Raw genomic sequence first — 18606 nt, 5'->3', positions numbered from 1 at the left:
TCAAAAATTAGATATAAATGATCCATTGCTTATGTCTCACCAGGGCATATTTTCTCGTATGTCCCTGCTTTTTAAAAAGTGAGGACCTTCCTTCACCCTCACATTGATTATATAAGGAATATAGTCTTTGCAGGTAAATTAGAAACACAGGAAAATATAAAAAATGCCCACCCCTCCAAGATAGGCACTGGTAACATTTTGGTATGCTTTCCAATCATTTATTTATTTTTATTTATTTTTTTCCTTTTTTTTCTTGTTTTTTTTTTTAAATTAATTTTTATTGGCGTATAGTTGCTTTACAATGCTGTGCTAGTTTCTGCTGTACAGCAAAGTGAATCAACTATAGCTATACATATATCCCCTCTTTTTTGGATTTCCTTCCCATTTAGGTCACCACAGAGCATTGCGTAGAGTTCCCTGTGCTGCACAGTAGGTCCTCATCAGTAATCTATTTTATACACAGTGGTGTATATATGTCAATCCCAATCTCCCAATTCATCCCACCCTCCCCTTCCCCCTGGATATCCATATGTCTGTTCTCTAAGTCTGTGTCTCTATTTCTGCTTTGCAGATAAGTTCATCTGTATCATTTTTCTAGATTCCACATATGAGGTATTACACGATATTTGTTTTTCTCTTTCTGACTTACTTCACTCTGTATGACAGTCTCTAGGTCCATCCACGTCTCTGCAAATTGCACAGTTTCGTTCCTTTTTATGGCTGAGTAATATTCCATTGTATGTATGTACCACATCTTCTTTATCCATTCTTCTATTGATGGACATTTAGGTTGCTTCCATGTCCTGTCTACTGTAAATGGTGCTGCAGTGAACATTGGGGTGCATGTATCTTTCTGAATTATTGTTTTCTCTAGTACAGTCTTTTAAATACATGTGTGTGTATATTATTTTATGCATATGTGTGTATACTTATAAATACATAAGCAAAATAGGTGTTTAGTGTACATACTATTTTTATATTTTTTATTTGCTTGTTTTCATTTAACATATGTAGTTCCATTAGCATATGTTTTGAGTATATCATTTTCTCCTGTCATTATATTTTTTAGAAGGAATTATAATGGTTGTATACTATTCTGTCATTGATATACCACAGTTTTCATGCATTCCTTATTTTTGGACTTTTAGGTTTTCAAATTTTCATTATTATAAATAGAAGCATGATAAGCATCTTTATGCAATTCTTTGACCAAATCTTATTATTTTCTTAAGACAGAGTTCTAGAACTAGAGTCCAGAGCAAGGAAAGGATGTGAACATTTTCAACACTACAGACAGCTTGATGCGTATGTTGACTACTTTGTAGAAAGGCATTGACTGCTTACACTTTTACTAGCAGTGACACAAATTCCAATGGCAGCTCACCTCACCAGCATTAAATAAGATTGAAATGCTTTCTCTTTTTGTTAATTTGGCAGGTAGAGAATCACTTAATTTTTTTTAATTTGTATTTTTACTATTTTTAATGAGGTTGAATAGGCTTGTTTTTAAGAAAAAAATTTAAAGTGTATTTATTTTATCTTTTATTTGTTTATATTTTTGGCCGTGCTGCGTGGCTTGCGGGATCTTCCCTGCGACCAGGGCTCGAACTTGTGCCCCCTGCAGTGGAAGCATGGAGTCTTAACCACTGAACTGCCAGGGAAGTCCCTCGAATAGGCTTTTTAAAACTGTATTGGCCATTTGTTTCTCATGTTCTTTGCTCATTTAAAAATAATTTAGATTAAGTTTTTTCTTATTTTCTATTTTTTAATGTTTATATACCAAGAACATTCATCCTTCATCCACCATAGTATATGTCACAAATATATTCTTCCATTTTGTGTTTTGCCTCTCTACTTCGTTTTGGTGTTTTCAGATGTACGAAACATAAAATGTGTATATTCAGTCAAATTCTACAGTAGTTTCCTCTGTGACTTCTTTCTTTGATTTAATTCTTTTTCAGGCTTAGAAAGTGTTTCCCTATTCCAAATTAGATAGTCTGAACATTTTCTTACAGTTTTTAAAGTTTTTACTATATGACAATATCTGTTTCACTTTTCTTATTCTCTTCCCAGTTCCACCCCAGAAATGTTCTTTGCTTTATGTTTTATTTATTTATTTTATTTTATTGAAGTAGAGTTGATTTACAATGTTGTGTTAGTTTCAGGTGTACAGCAAAGTGATTCAGTTATATGTGTACATATATATATGTATATATATGATTCTTCTTCAGGTTCTTTCCCATATAGGTTATTACAAAATATCAAGTATAGTTTCCTATGCTATACAGTAGCTTTATGTTTTAAATATCTGATAGATCAAATTTCTTCATCCAAAAAAACCCAACTTTCTTCCTGATTTTTTTTTTTTTTTTTTGTGGATAAAATTTAGAACCATCCTTCCAGTTTCCTTAAGAAGAATCCTGTTGGTAGTTTAATTATGACAATGTTAGTCTGTGAATGAGCTTGAGAAGCACTGACATTTTCCAGCGCTTGGATTTTTTCAGTGGATATGTTGACCATAATCTGAAGCCTGATCAGAATCTAGATGAGTTTCCCTCAGATGTGAGGACTTGTGTCTCCAGAAGATGCTGACAGAATCCAGTTGGAGAAACATTGAGTTAGATAATCTGGTATGTGCTGGGAGCAGGGAGGGGGAGATGGAGAGTCTACCTTTGAGGTGTTTTCATATTAGAGATTTTATTCAACAGGAATTTATTGATGGCCTACCATGTGCCAGGCTCCTGCCAGACCAACCCTGCAGAGGTACAGAAGGCATAACCCTTGCTCCTAAAGCCTAGACGTGCCTAGGATGGAAGCACGTCTGTGGGCAAATGATGGCAGAGGCCTGGGAGTGAGGACTCAGAAGGACGGGGGTCCCACAGGACAAAGGAGACGTGTGCCAAGTCCTGCGGGAAGAATGAGTGTTTGCTGGGAGAGAGGCTGGAAGAGTCTTGCACAAAGAGGGAATGTGTGCACTGAGAAGTGAAATAATTTGGTTTTCGAGAGTAACTGTAGGTAGTTCACTGCTTGAAGCGGAAGGTGGACGGTGTGGGGAGCTGTGATGGGATAGGTCCAGCCGCAGGGACTGGCTGCCCTGCGGAGTCGGCGGGTGTGGCCGCCACCCTTCAGGGCGGGGCTTCTCAGACTGTCTGCCTGGAAGATTTACAGGACCTAAGATGACTCTGTCAAATTGCTATCAACGTTTCTACCTGTTCACTCTCCTGGTCTGTAGCTCTAAGCAGGACCACAGTAGCGTCCAGATCAGTGGGAAACACGCGGTGGGGGCTGGGGATTTTATTTTCCTACAGCTCATTGCAAACACAGGTCAAGGTGTACCTGTGGGCCTGTGTCCACATGGGTGGTTGCCCCTTGGAGACTGAAAACCACATTGTAAGTGACACTGAGTCATTAAAGGGAAGTTACTAAATATTTTACTCATATCGTTACCACTGGATTGTTTGGATCTGGTTAAATCACTGTACTTTAAAAAGAAAACTTTCCTTCTCAAAATAAGTTGTGTAAAATGAAGTATCTGAAGGCAGGTGATTTTTTTCCCTCTGAGATAAAAGCAGTGGTTCTCAATCTTGGGCGCATGTTAGAATCGCCTGGGACTCTTTAAAATCAATCCCAACACTGGGCCCCACCCCTTCAGATTATTTTGGGGTACACCCACAGCCTTAGGATTTTTAAAAACTCCACACTGATTCCAAGGTGCAGCCAGCTTTCTCCCGTCTGGGGTGTGCTAATGACTCATAACGTTTTCTGATTGAGAAATTACGTCAAGGAATGTAGCACAGTAATTGTTCTCCACAACCAACTGGGTAATTGAATTTGAACCAAAACTGTCAGTTGAACTTGAATCTGTACCCAAAGATATTAAGATTAAGTACAATAATATATATTAGATGCTGTAAGAGTTTTCTTCTGACCCTCCCCGTCAAGTACCATCAAGTACTTTAATTACAAGTGATGGTGTACATACCTTTCAGTATAGCTTATTCAGATTCTAGAATATGTAATCTAGCATTAATAAATAGCCTTGTAAATTAAAGCTTGTGAAATCTCGATTTTTCTGTTGCCTCCTTCACCTGCTGCTATGCCAGTTACTACTATTGCAGCAGGGACGGCAGCAGTATTGGCTGTTGTATTTATCTCCAAATAGGATTCAATTAGAACAACTTGTCATGAACATGCCTGTTACCCGAAGTGCAACTGCTAATCTTTTAACATATAAGCCCTTGAAATTATTTATCCAGTTCTTATTTTAGGGTATTACAATGTCAAGTCTTGGTCTACAGTATAGCACACCCCTTGGTATTTCCTAAATCTCCAAATAGCATGCAATAGTATTAGTATAGAAACACCTCCTGTGGTGAATTACTAGTCTATTCATGGTGCCAAAAGCTAGGTGCCATCTCCAAAGAGAAAACTATTTTTTTCCCTTTATTTTGCTAGTGTGTTCTTCATGTGCTGAAGATTCTGAACTTTCAGTGATTTACTGATTCAGTAAATAGCTTTTGGGCACCACTTGTGCTGGATATTGGAGATGTGAAGTTTAAGGCCCAAGTCCTTACAGTAAGGCGTGACGTGGCGGCATGCTACTCTGTTAGCCTCTAATACACAGATGGAACAGCTTTCCTATGTGCAAAATGAAAATAATTTTATCCCTCCCACCCATCGTGTCAGGTAGGCTTTGTGTTTTGGATATGTAGTCTTACTTCCTTCAACTCTCTTTCTCTCTTCCTGTTTCTCCTTATCTTTCTCTCTCCCTCTTCCCCTCCTTATTTTTTAGAAGGTTATAAGGGAATAAAACACTCTAAAAGTAGTTCTACCAACTATTTTGGGAGCCATATACCATTATTTAATTCCTCTGAGCCCCAGTTTCCGCTGCTGTAAAAAGGTGATACCATCCCTGCCCTGTTTATGTGAGTTGTTATGAGAATTATGAGAGAAGTTATATGTAACATGACATCGAAATTTTAAATATACAGTTAAAGTGTAAATGGACCTTGTAAAACGACTTTTAAAAGAGAAGGAAGGAAAGAAAAGAAAAGAAATATGTGGTATATGTACCACAGCAAAGCACTTTGGGTTTCTGAAACCCAAAGGTGAAGCTACACCAGAGTTAAATTCCATGGAAGTTTGCCTCCATGATGGATTTTTGACTTTGTACTCAGCTCCTGAAAAAGCGACTTCCTGGGTTTTCTCTTCCCTCCTCCGGTTTTGCAGCGGCAGGGCTGCTTCCTGTCAAGAGCCGCTCTGCCCCGGCCCCTCCTGCAGACTCTCCACCTCCTCCTCCTCTTTCTTTCAAACACTTTAGTACATTTAGAGCCTGATCTTGTGCAGAAAACATCCCTGACATGTGAAGAGCCCCGGGGACTCAGTGAGCATGCTCCGCGCTCCCTCCCGCTGGGAAGAGGAAGCTCGTCCACATACGAGTCATTCCAGGCATAGTCGGCGTGTCAGCGCAGTGAACTCGCAGCGGGCTGTGAGCGGCGCGAGCGCGGCTTTGTCCTAGGAAATGGGCTTCGGGTTTTCCTTCCTTGCTCCTTTCTTACGTCGAAGAAAGACCCGTAAAGACTTCTGAAACGATTTTTTAAATGCTCGATTGAGGATCCAGGACGTATACCGTCTGCCCACGAACCCTTGAAGGGTTTTCTGCAAGTTCGATTTTGTGTGCGTCTTTTTTTTTTTTTTTTTACTTTTACTTTGTTTTGATCCGAGGCCGGGCCTCCGTCTTTGTGAAGTTTAAGAGAAGAGCCAGGAGCTGCTCAGCACTAGTTGATTTTGGAAACGTACTTTTTCGGGGCGAAAGCAAAGAGCTGGTTTTCTGTGCTAGCCCAATAAATGCTATTTATGAAGATGGACCTGTTGAACTACCAGTACTTGGACAAGATGAACAGCAATATCGGGATTCTGTGCTATGAAGGTAGATGTTCCCTTCTAGAAACTGCTACCCTATTGCTTTGGTCAAGGCCACTCCTCCTTTCCGGTTCTGATTGCCTTCTGTGCATTTTGTTCTCTTTCTTGAGACTTTAGGGTGCTTTGAAAGGCAAGCGGTTCTTAGGTACTGTTTTCAGTACAAAGTTTGTTGTTTGTATCTTAGCCTTCAGGGGTTACAGTGGAGAGAGCTGGGGGCGGGGGCGGGGAGGTGGTAAAATATACATTGTTAAAAGTTTGCTTTATGCTTGCAGCATACTAACTCCTCACATTTTAAAGTATTTTAAATTGTATTTCTTTTTTGATTTCTGTTGGTGTTTTCTTTAGTGGAGGAACTTCTGGACCCAAGTAAAAAGTTAAACATGCCGGGTTTTCTCTCTCTCACTCTCTTTTTTTTTTTTTTTGCTTTGATACTTATTTTAAACATACACTATCTACATACAGTATTCCTGTTGTAGTCTAACAGCCAACGAGAGCTTTGGATTTTCATGTAGAGGGGAACAGAAAGTTACAGTGCGTTTTTGTGTTCAAGAGCGATTGTCCCAAACAATGAAGAATTTTTCTCTTCAGTTTGGGGGCCTGGAAAGGCACCCATGTCACAGAGCACAGACTGGCTCTTTGTCTGATTTCCCATTTCCTGTACAGCTCTGGGAGAGTTCTGACATTGAAGGATGTTCCCTCCACACTCCTGTCCCTTGTGGAAGTGATTGCACAACCCACCAACCAGAAAGCTAAATTAAAAAAAAAAAAAAAAAAGAGCTCTGAAATCTTATCATTTATTACCTCCTACTAAACCATGAGGTAGTTCCCCACTGCCCTGTAGTATTTCAAGCTGTCTCTGTTAGTAGTAAGAAGAGAAAAGGGAATTTCTTAATCCAACATTATCTACGTGCGATTTGAAAAAGTGGTAATGGTCTGAGTCTGAGTAGCCGGAGACACGTCTCCGGGGGAATTCAGCTTGGCAGGGGAAGTGTTTTTTGTTGTAACCACATACAAATCAAGGAGACATCTCCCTTCTGATTCAGCAGGAGAAGTTTCCATGTCTCTGCCTATAGTGAACTGAACATTGCTCTAGAAAAAGAAAACATGGAAGAAACTTGGGAGGGTGAGCTGATCCACTTGTATTTTTCGTGTAAAAACTTTAGCCCTGTTGCCCAAGCAGTCGAAAACTTACCCTTTCCCCTTCAAGGAAAAGTCTCATTCTTATTGTTTTTTATTTAACTTTGTGGATAAGAATCTCATATTTAAAGTAGTCTTTCTTTTTTTTTTTTTTAAATCCTACTTGTTCCAGGAATGCGAATTTTGGTGAATTGCTTTCTTTGAATCTGCTGCTTTAGGTATCATCCTGCTTCTAAAGTCACTCATTTGAAAGGCAGACTTTTTGTTTTTTTTTTACATCTTCATTGGAGTATAATTGCTTTACAATGTTGTGTTAGTTTCTGCTGTACAACAAAGTGAATCAGCTATATGTATACATATACTCCTATATCCCCTGCCTCTCGAGCCTCCCTCCACCCTCCCTATCCCACCCCTCTAAGTGTCATAAAGCACCGAGCTGATCTCCCTGTGCTGTGCAGCTGCTTCCCACTAGCTATCTATTTTACATTTGGTAGTGTGTATATGTCCATGCCACTCTCTCACTTCATCCCAGCTTCCCCTTCCCGCCCCCCCTGTGTCCTCAAGTCCCTTTTAGCGTGGTCTAAGCAGCAAGCCACCAGGCGTATTTCCTGTGAAATTAACACTGCAGTTAGTTTAAAAGAATTTTTTTTCAGTGAACAAGAAACTGAAAACTTTTAAGGCACTTTCTGTTGGATTGTCTTTGTCATTGAGTAATAAGATATTTTCAAAATAAAACAAAGCATAATAATCAGCCTGAGAGAGGAATATAGGGATTATTAGGAAATGGATACCACATTAATTTTTTATGTCTGCAGGTGGTGAGGAAAAGCTTACGGAAAGCTTGTCCAGGTTGATCTGTTGTTTAGTAGGTACCATACACGAGAGTGGTCTTCTAGGCTCCCTCCTTAATTGGGAGGAAGAAACTTTGATTCTGAAAGTTGAGTAGATGTGTGGGATGATGTGTGTCTGTTTGGTTTAAACATCTGCTGCTATTTTCCTTATTATGAAAGTTAATATTATTTTAACACCAAAATAAATACACTGGAAATGAAGAAAAGCACAGCAAAATCTGAGTGGTGTTTATAGTGGGTTGTTTATGTCCTAGTGGTTTTCTCAGTGTAAACATTGCACACATCTGCTCTGAACTCAAAAGGGTGTTTAGAAGATGGGCATAAATCTTAGATGGGATTTTTTTTGGGGGGGGGTAAGAAAAGTTGGAATAGTTATTGTTCCTTTTAAGTCCAGCACTTTGAGAATATTCGTATTAAATCTATCAGCTCACCAGCATTCCAGGGAAGTTATTTGGAAAATGGAATGTACAGTTGGTGGGCAGTGTTTGATTTCACTTAGGGCCCAGGCATGTTTCACGTCTCTTAAAAATAAGGGACAAAATAATTGTATGAATTTTTAGTTTTAAGAAAGTGAGATGTTGACGGTTAATTATTCTCTAGGTTAGTTGTACTGTTTTCCTTATTTGTATTAGAGCTCTACTCCACAAAATAAACCATGTGTCTGCACCATCTTTCCTCAACCGCTCTAGCAACTTATACACAAACAGGTCTTTTTTAGCCAATTATCTCATAGCATACAAGGTCTTCCTAAAACCCCACATTTAAGGTAGACTACAGATGGCTTAGATATGGACTCTCTGCTTGGTGTCTGCTCCTGACTTTCACCATAGAAATCCACAAGCATGATTGAAAAGAGAATTAAGGGAAAAAATGAACCACAAATAGATTTGGGGTGGGGACCTATTGGGATAGGAGAAGATGATTGGCAAAGGGCAGGAAGAATCTGCATTTGGCTAACTTATGGAAACTAATTACCTTCATTGGTGATAAGCCAATTAGCAGAACTCTGCTTGGGTATTAATATGTCTTTTCAAAAATCTCTGGTTTATTACTGTAATTCTCAACAGTTAGCCAGTCCATCGTTCATCACCCTTCCTACTGTATGTTCAAATTACACCCACTTGAATCCCAGCTTTGCCTCTATCTCCTTGAAAAGGAGCCTTCATTTTTTCCCCTCTGAACTCCTGAGAATGCGCCACTAGTAGACCGAAAGCCTCATGAAGGCGGGGCTTTGTCTTGGTCGCTGTATCCCTGAGTCCTGGCACAGTGCCTGGTGTGGCTCTCAGGAAGTGGTGGACTCAGAGATCAATGAAATCTCTCTGTCGGCAGCTGTGGTCGCTACTGTATAATTTAGCACTTAATTTTATACTGTCTCATGTTCTCTAATTATCTAATTATTGCAGAGCTATCCAGGGCCTTAGATACAGCTAATACATTTGCCTTGTTTTTGCCAAGAAAACTGAGACCTAGAGAGGTGAATTGTCCATCCAAGTTTATTCAGAAAGTTTGTAACAGAATTGAATTGAGGAACAAAGTGGTCTCAGTTAGTCTGTGATTCTTCTATACCATACCACCTCTCCAAAATTATTTGATGTCTTGCCTCCTTAATTAATCATCACCTCCTTGATGTTGGGGGCCACGCTGTGTCCCGGGGACCTTCACAGCCCGCAGCACAGGGACAGCATCTTGGCCCACGATGCACAGTTGAGTCTGACCTGGATTCTTCTTTGCTCTGAAACCAGTTGTTGGTCTAGGTTCCCAAACTGTTGTGATAATCAGGGAAGATGGTGATCAGGGCTCTAGGCGAGGAGCATGGTCGGAATTCGCCTTCCTTGCTCCTCTGGCACGTAGCTTTGCTTAACTTTGTTCTGAGTGCAGGGGAGGAGGCCCTGCGTAGATGCCAGTCACAGAGAGTTTCCTCAAGGAACCAGGGAGCTGGTTCGACCATGGACTTTTCTCAAGATGGCTGATGGTTCTATTTACATAATTACTTAGTGCTGAAAACTTAGGTCCTAATAAATGTACTCATGGTTGGCTGTGGCTTTAAGCTGCTGTTAGTGATACTTTAATTATGGGTTAAGAGCCATTAAGGTGTAATTTGGTAGAAGAATTCTCCCCTTTTAATTTAATGGTATGATTTATATTGGGAGAAAGGAAGAATAGATTGTATCTTCAGATCTTCTGAAAGCTTAAGAGAAGAGTGTTATAAGTTCCTGGACTTTTAGAGCTGTTCATTGTTTCAGAACTTAATTCTCACTTGTTTCATCACAGGCTACATATACATTAATTTTCTGGAATTGAAAGGAAAATGTACACAACAAGGGTGGTTGAGTCCAGTGAGACCCTGCTAGGGATGTGAGCAGGGCCCATGCCCGGCTGACGGATTTCTTTTGTTTTCTGCCAGTTTAACCAGCAGCAGTTTAATGGAGTCCTGGTTTCATTGTTCTTTGTCTAATGAGCTCAGAGGCATCAGGAAACTTAGGAGTGTCGGTACTAGTGAGTTGAAAAGGGCACAGAGCAGAGCCGTTTTGTACTGGCTGTATTCTGTCCCCAGCCCCGAGCACCAAGTGACCAGCTCTTCACCCAGGGGTGAGGTAGAATATCTGCAGCTGTTTTGCTGTGGAAATTCATTTTACTGTAGCTTTTAATTTGTAGGAGAGGGTCAGGAGTGAGGGGGGAGGGGGGAAGGAGAGATGGAGAGAGAGGGGGAGGGGGTGAGAGGAGGAGAGGTTGGGAGGAGCTTGGTTAATAAAACAAGCCCAGGTGAACCCAAGAGCTCTCCTGCGAGGACCTGGCCAGTTTGTATTCCTTCTGTCTACAGTTTGGGAGGGAAGGTGTGATTATCCTCTCCTTCCTTCCGGCTCCTCTCCCTTGTTTCTCTACCCTTTTCTGGAAGGATTATTTTACTTGGCTGTTTCTTGGAACCTACACCAGCTTTGTTTTGGAAGGCGGATTTCTCTTCCTTCCTTCCTCCTTACTTCCCTATCGTCCGCAGGGCCTTCAATTCCTAGGGTGTTTGGATTCGTTGCCGTGAAGGAAGAGTATTTTAAAAACACACCGTAAGATATGAAGAAATTCCCCCTCTGCATATGAGAAGATTCAATACCTCTCCTTAATAGTTTGGTTCTGCTTTATTGTGAGGATGTTGCAGAAAACTGGGTTTTGTCGTGAAGAAATTAGATCCAGATTTCGCACTTCTGCACGTACACAAAGATATAAAATCAGTCTTACCAGGGATTGTTTCTGACTGTATCTGTTTTATCTCTCTGTATCTGCACGTTTATTCCGTGACTGTTTATATTTAGTGGTATCTATGTATATACTGGGCTCCTTGGAGCTGAGCTCCAGCCTTGCTCAGCAGTGTCAGTTTGTCTTACAAAATAGCCCCTCTCCCTTTTATTTTTTAATGAACTCATATATCAGCGTCCCCCCCACCCCCCCCCTCCCCGCCCCGGCCCAAAAAAAACTTCAACCACTTTATTTTAAAAGCAGAGTCTGAAATTTTTATTTTCTCTCTTTTGCTTTCTTTCTCTCTGCCTTCCTGAATGTTACATGTTCTACTAAGTTCTAAGGGATTATTGCCAGTTTGCTTTCTTATCTTGCCTTTTCTGCATTCTCTTTCTTAGAATTCTGTAGATTGTTTTAATTTCATGGTATTGTATACAGGATATGTTTTAATCCTAACAATGTGAATCACTGCTAGTTGAAAGAATGTTTATTTATGCTAAATAAAATAGAAAATCCATTCTGAAAGTTGTCTTTAATTTGTGGCTATTTATATGATCTTTTCTGAACTCTTAACATTTCACCCATCTGTTTGCAAAGAAGTCTGTAAACATAACAAACTGAAAAATATTTAGTAAGTGATTGGAGAAGACTCAGTACTGTGCTTTTGTAACCCAGTATCCATTCTCTTAAACATGTATGGAATGCCTCTGCTCTGCTAAGGAATGTGTTAGGTCTTGGGTTGATCTTTCTCTGTCTGTGTCTGTCTGTCTCTCTCTGTGTGTCTCTGTCTCTTAACATTTTTTATTATGAAACATATCATATAGACATAAAAATACATAAAACATAAGTGTAATTTATAGTTAAAAAATAATCAACCTTGTAATCATCACCAGGTGAAGAAGTATTCAATCGCCTCCTTCAAGTATTCTCTCCCAGTCAGAATTCCTCCCGACCCCAAGAGGGCGTCGCAGTTGTAACTTGCTTTTCTTTATACGATTACTACCTATGTGTGCCATTCTAGACAAATTAGCTTAATTTTGTCTGGTGGGTTTTTTTTGTATTTTTGTTTTTTTTTTAAAGCCCTATATAATTGGAATTGTCCTGTAAGTCTTCTCTGTGTCTTGTTTATGAGATCTTTTAAAGTAGTGGCCATGTCCTAAGAGGTTGTCTTCTCCATATGAAGCCTCCTTCTCGGGTTGGGGGCGGGGCCAGGGGCGGCTTCACCCTGGAACTTTCGCAGATGTCCCAGCCTCCCTTTTCACTCACCGGCTGCTCCCCTGTTAACAGACGTGGTGTTGCTTTGGTCTGAACTTTTTTTTCAGTCAGTATTTTGGTCACAGTCTTCACCACTGTTAAAGCCCACCAGCATCCATGTGTAATGGAAAATTGTGTGTTAGAAAAATTCTGCCCAGCACAGATGTAGAGAACAAACGTATGGACACCAAGGGGGGAAAGTGGCGGGGGGGGGGGTGAGAGGGTGGGATGAATTGGGAGATTGGAATTGACATGTATACACTGATGTGTATAAAATGGATAACTAATAACAACCTGCTGTATAAAAAAATAAATAAAATAAAATTCAAAAAAAAAATTCTGCCCAGTTTCGGAGAGCGCAGAACTGGGGGTGGGTGGGGGGACAATTCTGGAGATACATAGGTTAATTAGGGTATGAACAGAAACTTTAGTTGTGCATTAATGAGCAATTTGCTTAAAGGCTGAGACTTGTTACAAGTCAACTTTGTCTCAGCGCCAGGTTTCTTTGGAGGGTAATCCAGGGACTTTTAGATATACAGAAAAAGCTAAAGTTGTTTGTTCCAGTACTCAAACAATACTCTACATTGTATAGAGGTGGCTGCTGGAGAGCAACAAAGAGCTGAAACAATAGGTGGCCTTATGCACCCTCTAAAATGATGAATGAAGGATCATCCGTATGTATCGCTCTTGGTATTTATTTTATATCTGTTTTGCGTGAAAAGAGTTGCCTGTTAATGCTTCTTGGCTAATGATTAGATTTTAATAGAGTGAATTCCCGAATTTAATGGTTTGATGCAGATGCTTTCCGCCGAGCAGTTTCGCACGGTGTTCACACTCGCTCACCTTCTGCTGGACAGAGCCTGTGCCGTTTCCCTGTTAACAGTCGAGGGAGTGATGAGTGCAGATTTCTGCATGTTTTCCCCCCTTTGAAAACAAACACATCTTCCATGATGTGGCAGCCCTATTAAAGTGACAAGGGATTAATTTAAAATTTTATTTCATTGTCGGCGGCTTCCTCCTGTACCCATTTTCTCCCTTTCTTACTGTGCGTGTCCTTTTCAACTATTGTTTTTTTGATGAGCAACTGATAAACTATTGGCTGACCCCACAGAGAACCCGTGTTTTATTTCCTTGCTGAAAAGCTCTGACCTCTTTGCCAGTGCTTAAAATCACCCAGGAGAGTGATTTGGGTAGCTTTTTAAAGAAATATGTAATAGCAGCTATAGTACCAGGCTTGAAGTTCTATTGAGTGGAGGGTAAAAGAGATGGAAAATAGTAGTCATTCTCGGTGTGAAACCTATGTAAAGTTTTGTAACACGGCCCCACTGAATTCCCAATTGGGAACAATTACCACCAATTTCTGGAGATGATGATGGAGCCCTTTTTCTGTTAGAGGCTTTATTTCAATACAGAGAGGGAAGCGGTAGAGTGAAGTAGAATTCCAGGACTAACAGCAGACATCAAATATTGCTCTTAGTGTCCAATAATAAATATAACACATAAAATATATATATAATGTATATATATATAAAAATATACTTTTACATATTCTATATATATAAATATATAAAATACACACACATACACACATGTGTATACCATACATGGTTTTATATTTTGTTCGACAGAGAGAGAGAATGAGGGAGCGCCTTCTTGTAGAGTTGGAAGGATCCTTATGTACCATTTAAGGAGAGAATAGTGGAACCCCCACATCTCCGTGGCTTTCCTGCCTGCAGGCTGTTCAGAATCTGACTCCATCCTTCTCTCCTTTCCCCTCGGCTCAGTGAAAGGCTGGTTCTTCCATTTATGCTCACAGGTCCCTACCCTGTGGCCTCAGGGACTTAGCAGTGATTGGTTTCTTTTCTGATTTCCTTTCTTCCTCTCTTGGGTCTTTCTCTTCATCATGTGCTTACTACGCACAAGTCTCTCCCAACTTTAAAACAAAAACTAACCCATCCCTAAACCTTGCGTTCCCTTTTTACCTATTAGATCTCTTTTCCTTGCCATCCAGGTTATCAGAAGAAGGTCAGTGTTCTCTGTTTACCGTCTGTCCATTTGCTCCTCATTCCACTGTGATCTGATTTCTGTTCCCACGACTCCATTGAAATTGCTTTGGACAAGGTCACTAAATGATACCCTCGTGGCACGTTCAGTGGACACTTTTTAGTCCTTAGTTGAGTCTCTGCCTGTGGTGCTGACTCCTTCCAAATTCTTAAAATTCTTACATCCCTTGGCTCAAAGGCTTATCGGATCCCCACTCCATCGTGAACGAGGTGCTGTATGCCGCATCAACAGGGGCTTTATGTGCTCCTGGGGGTGGGTAGGAGGGTATATAAGAGGGAGGCAGGCTGATAAACATGTGTTCTTAGCTTGAGAACAGATTGGAAGGAAAGAGGAGAAATAGGAGAGGACGTGACTGTGCAGTGCTTTGGGCAAGAGGTGGCGGAAACCCAGGTCACGGTGGTGGTAGTGAAGAAGGAGAAGGGGGTAGGTCTCAGAGACGTTTGGAGAGAAGACGGAAGGGCGTGGTTCTGGATGGGAGCAGGGGAAGAGGCGGATGACGGAGAGGGCAGTGAGGCTGCTTCCCCAGCTTCCGGCTTGTCCGCGTGGAGGGACGGTGCTGCCATTTGCAGAGGCGGGAAACACGGGGAGAAGACTGGCTTCTGTGGTGAGATTGTGAGTTTCATGAGTTTAGTTTCGGGTATGTTGAGTTTGAAGGATCTTTGAAATTTCAAAGGAGAGATAAGTATTAGAAAGTTGAGTATATGGGTCTAGAGCTCAGAGAAGTGGCCGCTGCCGGAGATAGTAATTTGGGATAGAGAATAAGAATGGTCACCTAGGAACAAAGACTAGAATAAGAAGTTGAAGAGGTCCTAGGAACTCTTCTCTTAGGTCTCCGTGGGTTTTCTTCATTATCACTAAAATAACCGCATCACTGACCCCACCTCTCATCACGTTCCCTCTGGGCCTTGGTCTGTAACGTCACGGGAGTGTCATTCCTCACGTACCCCTCCGGCCTCATCCTCCAGTACTCCATCGCCCACGTCATCGCTCCTTCACCCGCACCTGTGGTCCAGACACACCCGACTCCTTCCTTCCGGTGAGCCGTGGCCTCTTCCTGAAATTCCACCTGTTCTTTCTCATGACTCCTGTTAGCTTCTCCCTCACGGGCAGAGGCTTCTTCTGGAAAGTGACCCTCTTCACCCCTACCTTCATGGCAGGGTTAGGTGTTGTGTTTGTGTTTGCATGGCCTGCCACGTGTGCTTCTGTCAGAGCATTTGTACTCACCTGTCTGCCTTGCTGTAAGCTCTGGGAGGGCCAGGCCTTTGTCTTTCGTCTCTGTTCTTAGCATCAAGCACCGTGGTGTCTGCTTATGGGTGAATCCACTCCACTGTCTTTTCATTAAGGATAAAGAGACACTGGAATTGTGTGACTAGCCCAGGGATGCTCAGTTAGTTGAGAACACAAGGGAGTTTGTTAATTCTTAGAATGTTCTTAGAGGGGGACAGAGAGCCAGGAAAAGGAGGCGTGTGAAGGTGGGGGGGCACTCTTTAAGGCTCAGTGTCTGTAGAGAAACATTTTGAAGTGGGCTGGTTGCTTAGAAATAACTGCCCCTACTCATCTGTTTTTTGTTTTTTGTTTTTTTAATAGTAGGGGGACAGCCCACTGGGGAGACACATCAATCTCATCATTTTATTTTTATATTTATTTATTTATTTGTTTGTTTTTGGCTGTGTTGGGACTCCGTTGCTGTGCACAGGCTTTCTCTAGTTGCAATGAGCTGGGGCTACTCTTTGTTGCGGTGCGTGGGCTTCTCATTGCGGTGGCTTCTCTTGTAGTGGAGCACGGGCTCTAGGTGCGTGGGCTTCAGTAGTTGTGGCGCATGGGCTCAGTAGTTGTGGCACGTGGGCTCAGTAGTTGTGGCGCACGGGCTTAGTTGCTCTGAGGCATGTGGGATCTTCCCGGACCAGGGCTCGAACCCGTGTCCCCTGCATTGGCAGGTGGATTCTTAACCACTGCGCCACCAGGGAAGCCCCTCATCTTGTTTTCTAATCACTTGCCTTTAGTCTATGAAGTGAACTGATCATTTATGGGAAAATATTTAATACCTGTTACATGCCAGGCACTGTTGTATGTGCTGGGGATGTAGATGTCAACAAAATAGACAGCAGGATCCCTGAGTTTTTGGAGCTTAACAGCGAAGGTGGGAGGCAAACAATGAAGATGTAAATAAAGAAAGAAGGTAATTACAGATTATGAAAAGTGTTATTATTACAGGTTGCTGTCTCTTAGCTGACTTACTGTTTACAGTAGTTTTATCCATTCTCAAAAAGTGACTGCTTTCAGTTCCAAGCTTTGAGTGGATGATTTCCCTTATTGTCTTGTGAAGGACTTAAACGTATGTTGAGGAGACTTGAAAAAAGTTTCCTTTGGAATCTTAGAAGTGTGGAGTCTCCTACTTGGTTTATTCACTGTAATCAGAGTCAGACTGCCTTGCTCCATCGTACCTGTCTGTTATATTGGGAACTAGTGTTTATTGCAGTCTTATCAACTTAAAAAAACCCAAGATAGTCAAATGGTTCATTTGGGTCCTAATAGGAATAAAATATACATTTAGAATTTACAAATTCAGTGAATTAAGAAAAAAAAAAGCCCAGGAAATCAATGGATTAGTTGTATGTTCCTTTTAAACTACTGTAGTCAGACCTTAAAAAGATATTGCCCTGTCTGGGATAGATCCTACAACAACCCAAAGGAATTTTTATTGTGAGCTCTTATTTCGTGATAACAGAGTATTTGCTGAGGGCTAGACAAAAAGTCAATCTTGGACTTAATGTGGATAATGGACTGGAGTGTCCCACCTGTTTGGTTTTCTTTTTTCTTTTGTTTGCATTGAGACATAATTAATTACGGTGAAATATTAAGGGCATGGGTTCATGAATTTTCCCCCTGTGTTTTTACTTTTTGTAACCACTACCCAGATCAAGACATAGCACGTTTTCATCACCACAGAAAGTTCCTTCATGCCTCCTTGCTCGGCAGTCCCCATCCCGCAGCGGTACTGTGACCACTGATGTGACTCAGTCGTCATAAATTAGTGTTGCCTGCTCTTGGGCTTCATGTCAGTAGAATCATTTGATTCCCACTTCTTGTGCTCGGCATAATATTTCTGAGATTGGTCCACGTTGTTGCCCAGATCAGTAGTTTGTTCTTTTGGATTGCCCTGCTATAGTCTGTCATACGAGTATATCACAGTTTGCTCCTCTGTTCTCAGGTTGATGGACATTTGTCTTGTTTCCAGGTTTTAACCATTATGAATAAAGATGCTCTAAACAGTTGTTTTACTGTGGTAAAAGTATACCATAACATTTGTTATTTTAGCTGTTTTTAGGGTGCAGGTCAGTGGTATTCAGTCTATTCACTTTGTGGTGCAGCCTCCGAACATTTTTATACAGGCCTTTTTGTGGACATATGTGCTCCTTTCTCTTGGATAAATACTCATGGGTGGAATTGCTGGGTCATTGGGTAAGCTGAACTTTTTTTAGAAACTGCTTAACTGTTTTCCAAAGTGGTTGTACCATCTGACACTCCCACCAGCAGCACCTAAGGGCTCCGGGAACTCTATGTCCTCACTAGTACGTGGTGTCGCCGGTCTTAAATTTTAGCCCTGCTGGGGGTTTATCGTTGGGCAATATCCAGGTGTTTTTCACTGTTAACTTATAATCCATTACTTATTGGAATACCTACTGTGACACTGCTGATTGGTATGATGTGCCAAAATACATAGTCTCTGCTTTGGATGAGCTGATGGCCTCAGTTAGAGGCTGGAATATGTATGTTTGCTGTCTAATTGCAGGGCAGAGGTAGTGATTTTGGTATTGTTCAAAGGAGGGGTTGTTTTTCCAAGTGGGTAAATCCAAAGCCATGGAAACCAGCAGGCAGCCAGATTGAGAGATGTGAACAAACACCAGCGTGGCACAGAGGACTCTTTTTTTGGGAACCCTTTCCTGTAGTATAGTGTTGCTTTACTTTAGTTCATGTTGGGTAATGATTCATCCACCCACTGGCCTGTTAAAACAAAGCTCAGGGATTAAGCTCTCTCAGCTCCAGTTTGATTTATCTCCTGGTTTGCCTACCATTCCCTCTTTAGGTTCTTTTTTTCTTTTTTTTTTTATAAATTTGTTTACTTTTGGCTGCTTTTGTTCTCTGTTGC

General features: G+C 41.2%; 1 protein-coding gene across 10 annotated transcripts in view; it reads left to right on the top strand.

Annotated features, from left to right (window-relative positions):
- The window catches only part of LOC309639020 (phosphatidate cytidylyltransferase, mitochondrial), a 264790-nt gene that overhangs the window by 177604 nt on the left and 68580 nt on the right, over window positions 1-18606 (top strand). Inside the window, exon 1 of one of the 10 annotated variants that reach the window (XM_082415724.1) lies at window positions 3318-5929. The exons of 8 other annotated variants lie outside the window; for them this stretch is intronic. In XM_082415724.1, coding sequence (XP_082271850.1) covers window positions 5848-5929 — 82 coding nt within the window. In that variant the 5' untranslated portion in view covers window positions 3318-5847. Of the gene's footprint in view, window positions 1-3317; window positions 5930-18606 lie in introns of those variants that run through there. One more of the 10 variants, XM_082415732.1, reaches the window with a different exon arrangement.

The sequence above is a fragment of the Balaenoptera physalus genome, assembly GCF_965194825.1.
Source record: "Balaenoptera physalus genome assembly, chromosome: 11".
Lineage (NCBI taxonomy): Eukaryota > Metazoa > Chordata > Mammalia > Artiodactyla > Balaenopteridae > Balaenoptera > Balaenoptera physalus.
This window is presented reverse-complemented; position numbering and strand designations above follow the sequence as displayed.